Consider the following 18,246-nt stretch of genomic DNA (forward strand, 5'->3'; position numbering starts at 1 on the left):
TGAGCTTCACACAATCAAAAAATGTGTTTGTATTTGAAAGTCACAGTGTACCATCTCACCTGAGATAGATACTACACTTGTCTTCTAAGTGATAACTTTGTGTTGAAAATACTGTCATAAGACTCGTTCCTTAGAATATTGTTCCAGAACTGGCAATCTGAATTTTGTTTTCCCTTATAAGGTTTTTGTATATTACTCAGGAATAAGAAACGATTGTTGGGGCTCCTGGGTGGCCCAGTTGGTTGAGCATCTGACTCTTGGTTTGGGTTCAGGTCATGATCTCAGGGTCTTGAGATCAAGCCCTGAGTCGGGCTCCATGATCAGCAGGGAGTTTGCTTGAGATTCTCTCTCCCTCTTCCTCTGCCCCTCCCCCTGGCTCTCTCTCTCTCTCTTTCTCAAAATAAATAAATAAATCTTAAAAAAAAAAAAAAGAAACTGTTGTTTCAGAAGAGACTGGATGGTTGGATAGCATTTTTACCCCCAGCTTTTCTGGCTTTCTGATTAGAAATGGACCCCTACGTGTACTCCAGCCTCCTCTGCTGTCCCATCATGACTGTGGCTTCTTTCCCTGTCTCATTCACCAGTAGACTTTCTATTTCTTGTCTTCCGAAATTTGTTAAAACCTTTGGTTGGCTAATGACTTCCCCTTCCCGCTACCTCCATGGTTACAGAATTATTTGTTTTTGCATTTTCACAATGAAATTAATGGAGTTTTGGGAGGAGGGAAAGTGAATTCATGTTATTAGTTTACTTTGAATGAGAAGCCTGTCTCTGTTGTGCTGTCTTTCCATGCATCCCTCTGTCCACCCACCCACCCACCCATCTATCCTTTTGGTCAAGACTTGCTTTGGGTACAATAGATAGGCATAATTAAGTGATTCCAAATGGAATGGACACAGAACGATACACAGAAGAAAAAATTCTTCACCTGGAAATCTAGGCAAGTTTGCTAGATGGGAGAAGGCAAAGGGAGGGAAGGCTTTCAAGAGAATGGGAGGACTGCGTGTTCAAACCAGTGGAAAAATGGAAAAACACCAGACCATGATGTGTGGAGGGGAATTTCAAGTAGCATTACATGTCTTGAGTTCTCTGGGAGATTATAACAAATGTTAGATTTGTTGGAAATAAACCCAAATCCTTTAAAGAAATGGGATTGTCCCTGTCTTCTGAGTTTAATTTTTTGTTTTTTATTTTTTAAAGATTTATTTATTTTAGAGAGACAGAGACAGAGAGTGGGGGGGGGCAGAGGGAGACAGAGAGCACGGGGTGGGGAGCTTCAGAGGGAGAGGGAGAGAGAATCCTCAAGCAGACTCCCCACCGAGTGTGGAGCCCGACGTGGGGCTGGATCCCACAATCCTGAGATCATGACCTGAGCTGAAATCAGGAGCCAGCCGTCCAATCAACTGAACCACCGAGGCACCCCTATCATCTGAGTTTTAATGAAGACCCTGATTTCTAGAAGAGAGAAATTCTCTAAGGAATCATAGGCATCAAGCCTGTCAGTCAAGAAATGAGCGCCAAGTCACAGTGAGGCTTTGAGACAGACATAAATGAACAAGGGCTTCTGCTCTCTGAACCTCAGTCTCTAGTTTGGAAAGAGGCTCTGAAAACTCATGGATCTCCTTTTAGGTGATAAGTCCTTAGTTTCCGTTCAGAGAGAAGGATGTTTATGAATCTTTGCTTGGAGGGCCCGCCATTGTGCACCACTAGGAGGCATCACTGAGGGTGCTGCGCATTTGTCCTGAAAGGAAGATGGCCCCGGGAGTACTCCCCTCAGCCAAGTCTCCTGAGCACCCACGGCTTGGGTCTGTGTTGTGCAAGTGTGAGTCGGAGACCAGCAGCCTCAGCAGCACCTGAGAAATTGTAACAAGTGTGATTTCTGAGGCCCCCAACCCGGACCTCCCGAATGAGAAATTCTGGGGGTGTGGCCCAGCACCCATTTTAACGAGCCTTTCAGATTCTGATGCTCACTCCAGTTGGAGAATCACTGGCCTGGGGGGATGGGTGAACTTTTCTGGTGCTATTCCTATGTCCCGCCAAGAGAGGGAGCACTTTGCAGGCCTTTGCATACATGCTCTTCACCCCTTTATTCCCAAAAGCCCTGAATGGTTTTTTGAAGAAAGATGACTCATCATCAGATCCAATGACAACTTTTTTTTTTTTTGTAGTAAAATGCGCATAACGTATAATTTACCATTTTAACCACTTTCGAGGGTACAATTCAGTGGCCTTAATTATATTTCCAGTGTTGTGCAAGCATTACCACTGCCGATTGCTAAAACTTTTTCATTACCCTCAACAGAACTCCGTAATCATTCAGGAATAGCTCCTGTTCCCCTCCCTCCAGCCCCAGATTGCCTTGAATCTGCTTATGAATTTGCCCATAATAGGTAGCTCGTATGAGTGGACAGAACCATACGATATTTGTCTTTTTGTGAATGACCACCTTTTGCAAGTTCTGGTTGTATTGGTGCTGGGGGTGCTAAGTCTTGGTACCGAGCATGGGGGCCCCCTGTTATACCTCAACCAGACAGGCCATAACGGTCAGGCTTTCTTTGCTCTGTCCTTTAGCTGGAACAAAATCAGGTACATTTTCATGCATTCACGAAGTCAGGAACTAGCTACTGGGTCCCTGCTCTGTGCTCTGCAATGGGATAGGGATCCCATCTTTCCTTTTGTGCTTCCAGATATTTCTAGGGTGGACCGTATTACATGAATTTGACTAAATGTGTGATAGAGCAACTGTTCTACAGCAATATAGCAAACACTCTGTAACGTTTTGTTTTGCATATATGTGCATAATTATATACTGTGCTCATTATACATTCATATATGTATGACGGTATAGGGTTATAGTCACACATCCCTGTATATTTTACTTCATGAATAATTTAAGAAAGCTCAGGGGTGATATTTGCTTTCAGTGCTAACTTAAGAGTTGCACCCCTATGTGGAGAAAGACTCCCCAGTATGTGAGAGCTTGTAGAAAGACTCCCCAGTATGTGAGAGCTTGTTGGAATCCCCACCCTTCTCCTTCCCCCTCAGGCATTAGTCTTCCTCGTCCTGGCCTTGGGGAGTCTGCAAAGTTTTTGCCTGAGTCCTTGATCCTCATGCTGTTGCCCCTGAATTTGGAAGGACCTTAACACCGTTCCCGCTTTGCAGGGCTGCTGCTGCTGACAGACCAGGTGGCGTGGGGGTCCTCTCAGCCTTGATCCCAGTGCTGTGCTCCTGGTTCCCTGGCCCAGGGAGAAGCCACCCCTCTGTCACACTTCCTGTTGAGCGTTACTCATCAAGCCAGGCTGAGGTCTGGGTTTCAATTTCTCTTATACAAATTTTCAGTGATGGGGACGCCTGGGTGACTCGGTCAGTTAAGCATCTGCCTTCAGCTCAGGTCATGATCCCTGGGTCCTGGGATCGAGCCCCGTGGGTGGGGGGAGTCCCTGCTTTGGGGGGAGTCCCTACTTAGCGGGGAGCCTGCTTCTCCCTCTTCTCCCCACTAGTGCTCTCTGTCACTATCTCTGTCTCTCAAATAAATAAATAAAATCTTTTAAACAATTTTTCAGTGATAGATGATGGCTCTCCCACAAGCTGTCTTTGGCAGCATCTGGATAGAGCTGGAGGGCTGGGCTTGTTTTTTCTCTCTCTCCCCTCCCTGTCAGAGAAAGAGGGACATGTTCCATTCTGGGCATAGGATGGGCTCAACCTTTGCACTGGGTACTATGCATTCATGGTTTTTCTTTTTTGTCATGATGCAGGGGCCATCTTGGTTTGCATTTCTGTTTTGTTGTCTCTCCCTTGAAAATGGTGATTGGCAAGATCTGTTTTCCATCCATTTTCCTTGGTAACCCAGCCCTGTGTGTGTGTGTGTGTGTGTGTGTGCGTGCGTGTGTGCTTTTATCCATCCTGCTACTCCCTCTCAAGCCAGGCAGGAGGCCGGGACTGTAGCAGATGGCGTTCTGGGCGCCTGTGCTCTGCAGGCAACGTGTTCTATCCCTTGTCAACGTCCTCCTGCTTTATCCACCTGTTATTAATGAACTCCCCCGCCCCCCACCACTGTCTGTTTCTGCTGCTACACCCCCATATCCGGGTGGCCAGCTCCAGAGAGGCTTTAGGGTTCAATTATTAGGACTGCTCCCTTCCTTCTTTTGAAAGCTCGCTGGGCTCCGTGTTGGGGTGAAGTGCTCAGAGGCTGGGGTCGGACCGACTCAAGGCCAAATTCCAGCTCCACTGCTTTCTAACATTACTTCAGGCAGGTTCATGGACCATGATTAGTTCCTTCATCTTTAAAATGGGGACCGTTATGAGAAATAACTGAGCTAATGTTACTTCTCAGACTAAGTCCCGTTAGCTCTAAATTCAAAATATATCGGCGCTCCCCCTTGAGGAGATCACTCTAGCTGTATCCTGAAGAAGAGTGGGAAGGTGGCCTGGAGTGTAAAGGGATGTACCAGTTTTGGGTTTATAGCAGTAGTTTGGTGACAGCTGAAATTTAGGTAATTTCTGTTTATTTAAATCTTTAAAAAAATTTTTTTCAACAATGTTTTCTATTTTTCAGTATAAAAGCCTTTGGTCTCTTTTGTTAAATTTATTACTGAGAATTTTATTCTTTTTTGCTCCCATTGTAAATGAAATTGCTTTTTAAAAAATTTTCATTTCCGAACTACTCATTGCTAGTATACAGATTACAATTGACTTTTTATTTTTATTTATTTTTAAAGATTTTATTTATTCATTTGAGAGAGAGAGAGCATAAGGAGGGGAGGGAGACAGAGTCAGAGGGAGAAGCAGATTCTCCACTGAGCTGGGAGCCAGACGTGGGGCTTGATCCTAGGACCCTGGGATCACGACCTGAGCTGAAGGCAGATGCTTAATCATCTGAGCCACCTAGGTGCCCCCACAATTGACTTTAAAAACAATTATTTAAATTCAATTTAGTTAATATATAGTGTATTATTAGTTTCAGGGGTAGAAATTAGTGATTCATCAATTGCATATAACACCCAGTGCTCATTATATCACATGCCCTCCTTAATGCCTGTCACCCAGTTACCCCATCTCCCCACCCGCCTCCCCTCCAGCAACCCTCAGTTTGTTTCCTAAAGTTAAGAGTCTCTTATGGTTTGCCTCTCTCTGTTTTTATTTTATTTTTCCTTCCTTTCCCTCATATTCATCTGTTTTGTTTCTTAAATTCCACATATGAGTGAAATATGGTATCTGTTTTCTTCTGACTGACTTATTTCGTTTAACATAATACCCTCTAGTTCCATCCATGTCATTGCAAATGACAAGATTCCATTCTTTTGATGGCTAGGTAATATTCCATACAATTCACTTTTGTGTATTGATTTGTGTGTGGCCACATTTTCGAACTTGTTCTGATAGTGTTTTGGTGGATTCTTTAAGACTTTATATATATAAAACCAAGCCATCTGTAAATCGAGATCGTTCTAGTTCTGCTTCCTCTTTTCCAGTCTGGATGCCAGTCGCTCATTCGTTCCTAAATGCCCTGGCCGGAACCTCCAGTACAATGTTGAACGGAGGCGGTGAGTGGGGTTGGCCATCCTTATCTTGCTTCTGATCGCAGGGGGAAAAGCATTCAGTCTTTCTCTATATGTATCCTGTTAACTGTGAGTTTTAAGTGGATCCCTTTATCAGGTGCAGAAAGTTCTCTTCTATCCCTAATGTGGTGAGTGTTTTTATCATGAACGTGTGATGGATTTCATCAAATGCCTTTCCTGTGTTTGTTGAGATAGTAACGTGGTTTTTATCCTTTATTCTGTTGTCAAGGTGGATTATTACATAGGTCGATTTTCAGATGTTAAACCAATCCTGCATTCCTGGGATAAATCCCACTTGACCATGATAGGTAACCCTTTTAGTTTGTTTTGCTCTATTTGGTTTGCTCCTTGCAGCTTTCTACTGGTTTCTCTTCTGGTCCGTCTCTGGTTTCTACTCTTGCTTCCCTAGAGTCCTTTTACATTTACTTTTAAAAAAGTAGCTGGGGCGCCTGGGTGGCACAGCGGTTAAGTTTTTGCCTTCGGCTCAGGGCGTGATCCTGGCGTTGTGGGATTGAGCCCCACATCAGGCTCCTCCGCTATGAGCCTGCTTCTTCCTCTCTCACTCCCCCTGCTTGTGTTCCCTCTCTCGCTGGCTGTCTCTCTCTCTGTCAAATAAATAAATAAAATCTTAAAAAAAAAAAAAAAAGTAGAGTAGCCAGAGAAGCCCTAAAACATGTTAGGTCATTTGTTCAAAATCCTATAGGGAATGCTTCACCTTTGCCATGCTTTCCGGGCCCTGCATGAATGGTCCCCATTCCTCCCCTCAGCTCCAGCTCCCCTCTCTCACCCTCTTTGGCTCCAGAAGTCCTGTCCAACTTGCTCTTCCTTAAACAAATCAGCCTGTTGTCATTCAGAGTGTTTGTACAGGCTTCTTCTGATATTTGTATGGTAACTTCCTTTCCTCCTTCGCGTCTTTGTTCTCCTTTGACGGAGATGTGGCCTTCTCCAGGAGGCCTGTTTTAGACAGCCTCTTAGATCTTAACCCATCCTGGCACATCTGATGTCTTTACCCTGTTTTTCCTTTCTCTGTTTTTCCCTTAGCATTTGTCGCATTTTAGAATACAAATTTAATGTATTATTAAAAAATATATTGTCTATTAACTAATTTTTTTTACACTGACTCAACCCTTTCGAGTGCAAAAATCTTTGCTTTATCTGGTTATCCCAGCACATAGTAGGTGCTCAATAGTATCTGTTGGATGAATGAATAGCATATATAAAGCTCCTAGGCCAGAGCCTAATTTTTGGAAAAAGTTCAATGAATGTTTGATAGTGCTCTGTATTCAAATACTATCACATGGTGGGGATAGAATAATGCAAAAAAAGGTTTCCTGTTTTCTGGAGTTTGCAGACTGGAAGAGGGACACACATTAATAAAATAATCACACAACTGAGTGAATAATCACAAATCGAATTGTGCAATGAAAAAAAGGGGGGGGAAGGATAAACACACCAATAAAGAACCTGGGCCTAGACTAGTGGTCAAGGAAGGCTTCCCTGAGGAGGTGACAACTAAATTAGGATTTGAAGGATGAGGTATGAGCTACAGGTGAAGGAAGAGGGAAGGCCTAGAGCATTTTAGGCTGTGTTATTAACAAGGACAAAGGATAAGCGATGGGAACATGTTCCAAGGCTTGGCAAAAGGCCGAAGGGGCAGAAATACAGACTGTACAAGAAGGTGATGTGAGACAAGGCTGGGTGGAGGGGTGGCAGCAGCCAGACTTGGTAGATCCTCCTGGACCATGTTTCAGATTTGGATTTTCATCCAAGAGCAAGACTGGGTGGGAGGTAGCAATGTGAGGGTGCCCTAACCAGATATTCTTGAGAAAATCACCCTAGTTGCAGCCTGAAGAACAATTTGAAGGGGGCTGAGAGTGGATATGGGTAGATTTGTTCTGGGTCTATGACAGTAGTTAGGGGAGAGATATTCAGGTGATTTTCATTTATTACATTTCTTTAGGCTGAACTGTATTTTCTAATTTTTCTAAAATGATCGTGCCATTCATTTGCATTTATTTATTTATTTATTTATTTATTTATTTATTTATTTTTAAACTTTTTTTTTTTTTTAAGATTTTATTTATTTATGTGACAGAGAGACAGCCAGCGAGAGAGGGAACACAGGGGAGTGGGAGAGGAAGAAGCAGGCTCCCAGCGGAGGAGCCCGATGTGGGACTCGATCCCGGAACACCGGGATCACGCCCTGAGCCGAAGGCAGACGCTTAACGACTGTGCTACCCAGGAGCCCCTCATTTGCATTTATTATGCAGGGAATTAAACCGCAGATTTCAACCAAGGGCTAATAACTCTAGAAAATCTAGAAATTAAGTTTCTCAGTGAGGTCCCAGACCCTCATGCACTTGGACTAGGGTGGAAACACCAGAGATCAAAAGGAATGGACAACTTAAGAGCACTCTAGACGTCAAAATGGGGGAGTTTGAGAGTGTGCCCAGACATAGGTGGTCAGGGCAGGTAGGTGAGGAAGATGTATGCTCAGTTTCTCAGAAAGTAGTATTCCATTCTCTGGAAACGGGAGGACTAGACAGGGAGAACTAGGGAGGGTCATGGCTTGGTGTGGTGAATATTAGGGTCCTGGTATCTGAATGCTAAATATTGCAAAGAAGCTTTGTGTGGAACTGAAGACATGGTCCGCATCTCCTGGTATCCTGTTCCCCTTGAGTGTGGGTGAGACCTGGGACTTGCTTCTAACCAACAGAATATGACAAAAGTAGGGGTATGTTTCTCCTGTGATTATGTGGTGTTATATAAGACTCTGTCTTATTTACACACTCACTATGGTAACTCTCCCTATTGATGAAGAAGGTAGTCATGTTGGGGAAGCCCTCATTGCAAGGAGCTGTGAGTGGCATCTAGGAATTGCAGGTAGCCTCTAGAAGCTGAGAATGGTCTTCAGCCAACAGACAACAAGACACCAGGGGCCTCAGCTCCATGGCTGCAGTGAAAGGATACTGCCAAAAGTCTGTTTGATGGGGAAGCAGACTCTTCCCCAGCAGAGCCTTCAGATGGAGCCTCAGCCATGGCCGATTATAGCCTATAAGACCATAAACAGAGAGTTTAGCTAAGCCATGGATTCCTGCGCCGTGGAAACTGTAAGATAATAAATGAGTACTGTTTGAAACTGCTAAGTTTGTGGTAATTTATTATACAACAATACAGATAAACAATGTAGGTGGCAATTTCTAGATCTAGGCCTTCTGAGTTACAGACTATTTCACTTCCAAGAGAGAATTTGGTCATTTTGTTTCTCCACGTACTGGGGATGGGGACTCATTTTTCTTCAGGGACCTCTCCTGACTGGCAAATTACAGTCCTGCAGGCTCACCATCTGGAAACACGTGGACAGAGATGAACCTTTGCTTCCTCACTCAGTTCTGTCAGTGATGCCGTTCAAGTCCGTATTATGTTTCAGGAACTGGGGTAGATTTTAACTTAATTTGACTTAATTTAATCTCTGCTTTTTCTCACTCTTCACACTGTCCCATAGGTTAAATCTTATTATACCCACTTTACAGATGTGGAAACTGAGGTTTGAGGCAATCAAGTAAGCCCTCACTCAGCAGCTCAGCTCTGGCATTCACAGACCTCTGTGGCTTGCTACCAATGGAGTTCTCTGTCCTTGTCACCATGACTATCTCTGAACATCACAATCTACTCAAGCTTCAGCTAAATGGTTTCCTATAGAACCCTAAGGCAAGCACTGGACTCAAGCTGAAAAGGTTGTTTGTTTCATTGGCCCTGTGACACATTAATCCTATGATGTGACCTTGTACCAGTCACGTAACTGACCTCTTGAACTGTACAGTCCTTATTTAATTGATGAAAAAATTGGGGCGCCTGGCTAGCTCAGTCACTTAAGTGTCTGCCTTCAGCTCAGGTCATGATCCCAGGGTCCTGGGATCAAGCCCTGCATCGGTGGGGGGGTGGGAGGGGGCGTCCCTGCTCTGTGGGGAGTCTGCTTCTCCTCTCCCTCTGCCTCTTCCCCTGCTTGTGCTCTCTCTCTCTCTCTCTCTCTCAAATAAAGAAATAAAAGTTAAAAAAATAAATGATGAAGAAATTGAACTACAAGCTATCTTACACTCTTTCTAGAACTATGCTGAATGCAGAGAGATCACTAGATCTCTAGAGCATTAGATCTAGAGTCAGACAGATGTAGGCATATTGTATCTCAGCACTTGCTAGCTGTGGGAACTTGGAACTTTACCTTGTGTGAGTGTCACTGTTGCCATTGGAAGACAGGACTGATAATTTCACCCTCCGGTGTTCCTACAAAGATTAACTGTGATGTATAATCATGTATGTAGGACACTTAGCACAGGGCTTGGCATTTATATGGGCTCCCCAAAGAGTGGTGACAAATTACTGAAGACTATTATAAAGGTTCTTAAAATTTATTTCTACTTGAAATAATAAAGTCTTAAAATTCTGTAGCTTTTTGCTAAATTTGTGACAAAATAATATTTATGAATTTCCCAGTGGTTTAAGTTTAGCTTTTTCTGAGGAGAAGCGTGGAAGTGACCTCTGACCACTAGCATCTTGACTGAGTTATCCCACCCCACTGTGAACATGGATAGGGTGAAGGCCTTCCACTTTGCCTTTGGATAGTGGTGTGGTTTTCTTCGAGCAGGTTGTCCTGGAAAAATCTATTACATGACCCATTCAGTGATGTAGAGTGAGGGAAAGTTGATGCAGGAGGACGGTCTGGCATTTCTGCTTTGAATCCCACATGGACATTCCAGTGGGGAGTGCAGACAATGTGGGGTGATGGTATGGGATCAAACTTTGAGAAAATAAGCCCTGAAAAAGTTCTCTTCTGTGGAATTAGTGGAACTACCGGTGCCATGGGTGCTGGGTGTTTACATACATTGGGGGGCACTCCAAAACCCCAAAGACACTACTTTTGGCGCCTCAGTTCACCTACTCCATGCATTGGGCTTGGTTTCTTGGAGTAGAAGTAACTGAGTATTATCTTATTCATTTAGACTTCAGCTGCTTAAATTTTTGCTTTTTTTTGCATGTATAGCCACCAGATATAGATAACCTCATTTCTGATGGGTTTTACATTCTTAGTTATACCGGGAGAGCAGGAGAGAAGCAGAGAGAGATGCTCAGACGATGGATCAGAACTCTAGACGTTTGCCCACCAAATAGACCAAAAATGCAGAGCCTCGGGGTGAGGTTCACATGCGTGGCTTGGGGCCTGGATCCCAGCACCGTCTGGGAGATCAGATACTTTGTGTTTGCTCATCAGTTCATTAGTTTTATAAGATTTTTAAAAAAAGTAAAACATTTACATCGTATTCCCAGTATACACACGTGTGTATGTGCATTGAAATAAAAGTTTCTCAAATCACGGCTGACCTTCCCTACAGGAAACAACTCCGATATATTCTATTCCAGTTAGGCAAAACCTATTACATTGATTTTACAGTCAGCTACTGGGTCCCAGCTTGCAGTCTGAAAAACACTGTGGCTCGAAAATCTAGAGAACTTTTTGTTTCAAAACAGAACCCCCTCCATCCCCTCTCCTCGTACCTCCTTGACTGCACATTCTCTGAGACCTTTAGCATAGATGATTTGGGGGCCAACCCTGTACTCTCTTCTTGATGCATTTCTTTACAAATATTACCTGTTCCTGTGGCTTCAGTGATCCTTGTTACTCTAGTGACTCCGGAATATATCTCCCCAGCTCCAGATCTCTCCAGAATTCTGTGACTATGCTTCTAGCACGATTCTGAAAAGTTCCATATGGCTCTATGCCCATCAGCCTGAGCTCAGCATGTCCCAAATCGAAATCATCATCTTCTCTGAACACCTCAGTTTCCCTCCTTAGTTGATTAATGGCTTTCTTGTACTCCCGTTTACCCTGACTAAACATGTCAGGCCATCACTGACTCTTTCCTTTACTTTGCCCTTCACAACTAGCCTGTCATCAGATCTTGTGAATTCTTTGCTTACAACCTTCACCTCACTTTTCCATCCTTGCCCCATACCACTTTGATAAAAAAAAAAAATCAAATGGCTTATTACCTATGGACTTGAATCTGATCTCTTTAGAATATTGGGTTATGGTCTCAAACCTTATGCCCTCATTGCCATAATGCTGCCCCACATTGCACTATGTAATGATCCCCAGTGAGGAGCTGTGAGGAAAGAGATCTTTTCTCCTTACTCAGGAATCAGCCTCACCTCTTTGACCAATACGACACTTATCATCTGTTTCCTGCCATATGATGTGACTGTTGGGATTCATAGTTAATTTGTTATGTTGTCATGCCATTAGATATTTTCTAGAGGGTTTGGATCTGGGTGTCACCTTGATTCTTCTTCTCAACATCAAAGAGTAACCAAGTCATGCTCTCGCTGTCCTCTAAACCAATTATTCTCCACCAGTTATTCTCCAACATTCATGTGCATATGAATTATCTGTTGGAATAAAAGTTCTAATTCAGCAGGGCAGGGATGGGGCTTAAGAGTCCGTGCTTCTGCTTGGCTCCCGGGGAATGTGAAGCTGCTGGTGGGAGCCCCATGCTTTGAGTAGCCAGGCTCCAAGCTTCCCTTCAACCCGTCTTTCTCCATTCTCCCTCCACGCCACCCTTTTATCTGTTGCCCTTGTCACCTCACGTCCTTCTGACTGGTCTGCCTGCTGCCTGCCCCTCCCTACCTCTCGTATGTCCCTCGTAAAACTATGATCTGATGGATCATTACCTCTGTAGCGAACTCCCCAAAACAAAAGTGCGATGCAAATCAGAAATGCAGGGTCACCTTGCAGACCTGGCCTGTGATCTAGGATGGGGCTGGCTACTTTGCTTAGAAGCTCCTCATTCTTTCTTTTCATGCTTCCTACTCTGCTAACCCCCTTACTGTGGCTACTTTATTACCCACCCCCCCACGCCCCAGGACTGATTTTCCTTTTGTACCAGCCCAACCTGGGCCCTATGCCCTGTGGCTCCTGGATTTGGCACACTGTCTTGGGGTTCCCAGTAACACTTTCCTTGTGTTTCTGTTTTTTTTTTTGTTTTTTTTTTTAAGATTTTATTTATTTATTTGCGAGAGAGAGAGAGCACAAGCAGGGGGAGCAGCAGGCAGAGGGAGAAGCAGGCTTCCCTCTGAGCAAGGAGCCCGATTCCGGACTCAATCCCAGGACCCTGAGATCATGACCTGAGCCGAAGGTAGACATTCAACCAACTGAGCCACCCAGGTGCCCTTTAATGTGTCTCTTCTTAAATTCATGGTTGCCAGATTATATGGATTACAAAAGAGAGGGGCTGAAGAAGCCAAAAGGGGATTAGAAGAAAACACGATCGGGAAGGATAAATGACATGGCCCATCAGTGACAACTAGCCTCACCTTCTTGCTGACTGCCCTGTGGTTGTGCTGGTCTCCCGGAGCTGGGGGTCCCCCCTGCCTTGGGTTTGCCCTGGGGCTGGTGAGTCCCAGGCCACTGATACCGCAGGACTTCTCTGTTGGTTGTGGGAAGCCCTGATGTCTCAAGTGCTAGATTTTTATTTTAGTTTGGTTTGGTTTAACTCATTATTTTTATTTTTACTGCCGGCTCTATTGCTCAGTATTAGATAATATATTGCAAAGAGGAGTGACTTTCATCAAGCAGGCAGAGGCCAAGGCAGGGCCAGTGTGGGAGACTCAGGAAAATAACAGGTGTGCAGGACCCAGAGGTGGGAAATGAGGCTCCTGGGTGGTGGTCCCACTGTGTCTACATATCTGTAATCTTGGAAGGGTGATCCAGCCTCGTTGACCTGTTCCTGCGATTGTCAGGGTTGGGGGGCATGTGGGGAAACAGATCACTCTTTAACAGGCCTTAAGGATAAGTGACTAGGACCATGCAGAATACTCCTTTTCTTTAAAAAAAAAAAAAAAAAAAAAAAGGGCAAACAGGCAACAAACTCTCCCTCCCAGAATCACACCATCGTGTCCTCAATACCTTGAAGTTCTCTTCTGTCCAGCGAGTGGGTCTTTGTGTGACCTTCGCAGGCTCGTGGCACACGCTGAAGGGTCACTAAGACATGGGCCAAAGGCATTTTCATTCTTTTTTTTTTTTTTAAAGATTTTATTTATTTATTTGACAGAGAGAGACAGCCAGCGAGAGAGGGAACACAAGCAGGGGGAGTGGGAGAGGAAGAAGCAGGCTCCTAGTGGAGAAGCCTGATGTGGGGCTCGATCCCAGAATGCCAGGATCACACCCTGAGCCGAAGGCAGACACTTAACGACTGCGCCACCCAGGCGCCCTGGCATTTTCATTCTTAATCTACCTCCCATTGCTGCAAAGGTTGTGAAATTCTTCCATGGAGGCAAATGATGAATTTGGAAGAAAAACCATGACATAACCATTTCCCCCCCATAAGGAACCAGCATTACTTTCCAACGTGTGAATGTTTTAAGAAGTTTTCACTGCAATACTGCCTTCACTCAGCCTCCACGTCCCCCCACCAAGCCCATCCTCCAGAGTCGCCAGGGTTCCCAAGTATAAACCAAAAGACTGACAAGAGCCCTGGCAGGGCTGAGCAACAGAAATACAAGGAGTGTAGCTTAAAGAAGGTGGTGGAAGGTGGGAGGCAAGAAGGGGAGGGGAAGGTATTTTCAGCAGCAGCAGCAGGAACTCCTGAGACCCATTTTCAAGACAGACACTTTGCTTGGAGCCATTTCTGCATTTATGCCTCTTTAATGGTCAGTGGTGTAATCAATAGAACGCCTGCTCCCTGGTTAGTAATGGGGCTGTTAGGTGGCAGCAATGAGCCTGCTGGCTTTGGGATCCATGGGCTGACAAAAAGACCATTGAACATTGACTTTTTCACTTTTCTTTCTCTTTCCCCAGGGCAGCCACTGAAGTCCTGGCAGTATTGCTGAAATCCAGTAAGCACCTCTTTTGAAAAGTGGTTATTTCTTTCCCCTCTGAGTTCATTGAAAGATGCTCTCTGTATCTCCATGGCTCATTTTCAACCTGGAAGGCAATAGAGCCATTCCTGGGTCTTTGGGGGTGAGATGGAGAATATTACGGCTGTTGCAAGCACAAGGCTGCAAAGAGAGAGTTAATATCTGTCCATGTGGGCACACCTGTGCATAATGCCGTCAAGGCATTTATTCTAAAGGGAGGGTGTTGTCTTCAGCAGACCCGAGGAACTCTCCAGTTCCATCTAACAGGACCAGAGGGTCCTTAGGCATTGTTGGAGTTAGGTCCCATTTCCAGTAGGATTGTCCTGTAGAAGAAAAGGTGATGGCAGTGGGTGGGTGGGAAGTAGGACTTTTGCCTTTGCTTCTGATCCCAGTTCATGGCTCTGTATTCTTGGGCAGGTGGAGTGTTGGGAATCGCTTGGACAGTGTAGATTCTAATAACAAATTTATATTAAAAAGTTGGCTCTCTTCTCAGTTACTTGAGTGATTGCAAAAGAATAGCTCTGGGGGTCTGAATAATTTGAAGGCTTTTTTTTTTTTTTTTTTTTTTTTTTTGCCTAGTAGCCCCGGTCTAATTACACTGGGAGTCAGTTTCATGTGTGCAATATAATAGAAGGCACCATGTGCTTGGGAGCGAAGAAGTCTTAGCGTAATGTTTTTATTTTTTTCCCCTCCTTACCTCTTCATCTATTTTAATTTGGTGCCTTGGAAACCCGTTCCTTCAATTGTGATATTTGTTTCTCTATAGGGAGCCCGAGGCCTGTGGGTAATAGGTGAACTTTAATAAAACTTATAAATAAATAAATAAAAATAAAAACACCTTCTCCCCCCAACCATATATCTCTGTCAACTCTCAGCACAGAGAAAGAGCCATATCATGTAGGCCGAAGAAAAAAAGAAATTAAAGCTTGAATTCATTGGGTCAATTGGAACTCAATACAGTACACAGGCATGTTCACGGCTGTCTGTCCTGCAGGTGGAATGAAGGTGTTTTGCACAGGTTGGAGGAGGGCAGAGTGAGAGGTCCCAGCCCTTGAGATAGGAGGGAAGGGGAAGTATTACCTGCAGGTTACGGGCAGGTTAGGATGGAGCCTGCCTCAGGTTTGGCTTCTTGGTTCTTGTTATTTACCTGCCCTGCCACTCCCGGTGATGGTGCAGGTGTTTGGTGCCCAAGGAGTTCTGGGATTGTAGGAAGTAAGGGAGCTGAGAGGGGCCGGGGAGCCAGTCTTCAAATGCAGTGTCTTGGGAAAGTAGCTTTCTCCTGATGCCCCCTGCCCATTCTAGGTAGTAGAGGTCTTTGTGTCTCATGGGAAGAGAGCCCTGAGAGTGGAAAAAGGCTGATCTCCTTTTCCGCACACGCACACACACACACACACACACACACACCCTTCTCAGCCTGTAGGCTTAGAGTTGAGTGTCCTGAGACACAATATCCCTACCGTGTGTAGAAATCTGAAAGCTGGCATGTGTCCGGTATTAACTATTTCCATATGAGGGCCCAGGTGTGGACCCAAGGGAAACCAAAAAAGCAGTGACAATATACGGACTAATTCAGGCTTAGAACACGTAGCCAGGTTTTCAACACTCTGGCCGTCCTTAGCAAACTGAGCATGCTCTGCTAGGGGTCAACTTGAAAGGTTTCTCACTTCTACTTTGCCTTCAGAGCTCAGATCAGACCTTACTCTGAAAAAACTTTCCCTGGGCCGCCTGGGTGGCTCAGTTGGTTAAGTGGCCAACTCGATTTCGGCTCAGGTCATGATCTCAGGGTCATGAGATCAAGTCCCACGTTGGGCTCTGTACTCACTGGGGAGTCTGCTTGAGGATTTCTCTCCCTCTCCCTCTGCCCGTCCCTCTGCTTGCACTACCTCTCTCTAAAATAAATAAATAAATCCTAAGAAAACACAACTTCTGCAGGCAAGGGTTATCTCTGTAGATTGCTGAATTATTTGCATCAGCACGATGAAAAGCTTCAAATAAATTTGTGGACTAAACATTAAAACAAATGAATGATTTCTGAATGAATATATATGAATGAATAAAATGAACGAATGATACTTAAATGTATAAAAATGGCAGTACTTCCCTCTATTACTTGAACCCAACAACCCACATGTAGAACCAAAGATCTGAACATTTGTGGTTCTAATCTCTATTTAACTATATTAATAGACTATTAGGGAACTGATAGCCTGCTGTCTTATGCATATAAAACAGATTTTATTGTCCCACTAGAAGGGTGTATGTGGTTATTTGCTAATTCTGCTTAGCTGCCCACACAGACATTTGTCTGGATCTTAGTTTCCTTATAACATGAGAGAGTTGTATGAAAGGTTCTCTAACATTCTTTCAATCACTGAGTACTGCACCTTAATATATATTAGGGTTTCTGAAGCTCGACACTCTTGCACGTCGGACTGGATAATTCCTAGTTGTTGAGGCCTGTCCTGTACATTTCAGAATGTTTAGCAGCATCCCTTGCCCTGACTCACCACATACTAGTAGCACTCCCAGTTAAAAAGAACACAATTGTCTCTAGACACCACCAGATGTGCTCTGCGAGGTCAGAATTGCCTCCCATTGAAAATCACTGATGTAGATTGGACAAAACTCATGAGTCGAAGACCGTTCAAGGTTTTGGATGACCTCTCCCCAAATACTTTATTGGTATCTCATAGAAATGCTCTTCTTGCATAATTGATCTTAAATTCCCCAGCTTTGGTTCATTCCCGTGGGTTTAAAAGAGGTAAAAATACCGATGGCAGAAAGTCACTTATGGACATGCAGAAATTACTTGAGAAGCAGCAGGATCTGAAGATCTAGAGGGTCTTAGAACAAGAGGGCAAATAGAATCCATTACAAGTGCCCACTCCCATGTGTGGGTGGAAGGATTCTGAGATCATATTTGAGCTCAGCAGGAAAGGTATTTAAATAGAAAAGTTGGTCATGGATTTGGGGAGGAGCAGTAAGAGAACACCAGTCAGTCACTGTCTTTGTTGTACCAGCGTAATCAAAGTATCATGTGGCATGGAGGGTCTGGGTAAGGACGGTACTGCTCCACTTATGCTGGGCTTGCTATGGGGCAGGTGAGCCTCATGGAATTCTGTAGTTGCTCTGTATTGTCCTCATGCATAGTTAAGACCTGATGTGGATTGTCTGTCAGTTTGGATCCCCGGTGAGTTTGTGTTCAGCTGGACCTAAATTCAAGGAGTCAGTTCCTGCCTAAAATTCAAACCCTTGCCATCTGGCAACGGATATCTGGGAATGTTTACGTGAACCTTTAGTTCTGAAACGCATAATCCTTTTGGCTAGTGATGAGTCTGGTCCTGATGCTTGCTTGTCATATAAAAGTTGGCACTGTTATGTATCTCAGTAATTGCTTCACAAAGGAGGACTATTCCCCAGTCAAAATAAAGCTGGAAGGACATATCTTACTACCTTGGGGGCCGTCAGTGCTTCTGTGGCGATAAACTTGGTTGGGCTTGGGCATCTGAGGCCAGTAAGGTCCTCTCTGTACCTAATGGGTGTAGGGATTGGCTGGAGGCAGTGCCCACCAGTATCAGGGAAAGCAGGACTGAGGATCTGGGAGACTTGGAGCCTGCCCACCTTAGCAAAAAAAAGAGAAGGAAGGAGCACCTGGGTCGCATAGGACACTTGTTAATGCTGCCTCAGCTCTCTCTTCCATCCCGTAGCTACAACAGGAGAAGCCAGTGTAGGAAAGGTGGATGGCAGGAAGAAGGAAGTGAACCGGAAGACATCTCTT

General features: G+C 44.5%; 1 protein-coding gene across 1 annotated transcript in view; it reads left to right on the forward strand.

The window, feature by feature from the left end:
• AGBL1 (AGBL carboxypeptidase 1) overlaps window positions 1–18,246 on the forward strand; it is a 689,944-nt gene that overhangs the window by 103,316 nt on the left and 568,382 nt on the right. The window contains exon 6 of the mRNA XM_040642611.1: window positions 14,410–14,447. Within this exon, the coding sequence (XP_040498545.1) occupies window positions 14,410–14,447 (38 nt within the window). The remainder of the gene's footprint in view (window positions 1–14,409; window positions 14,448–18,246) is intronic.

This window comes from Ursus maritimus, unplaced genomic scaffold (genome assembly GCF_017311325.1).
Source record: "Ursus maritimus isolate PB19 unplaced genomic scaffold, ASM1731132v1 scaffold_27, whole genome shotgun sequence".
Lineage (NCBI taxonomy): Eukaryota > Metazoa > Chordata > Mammalia > Carnivora > Ursidae > Ursus > Ursus maritimus.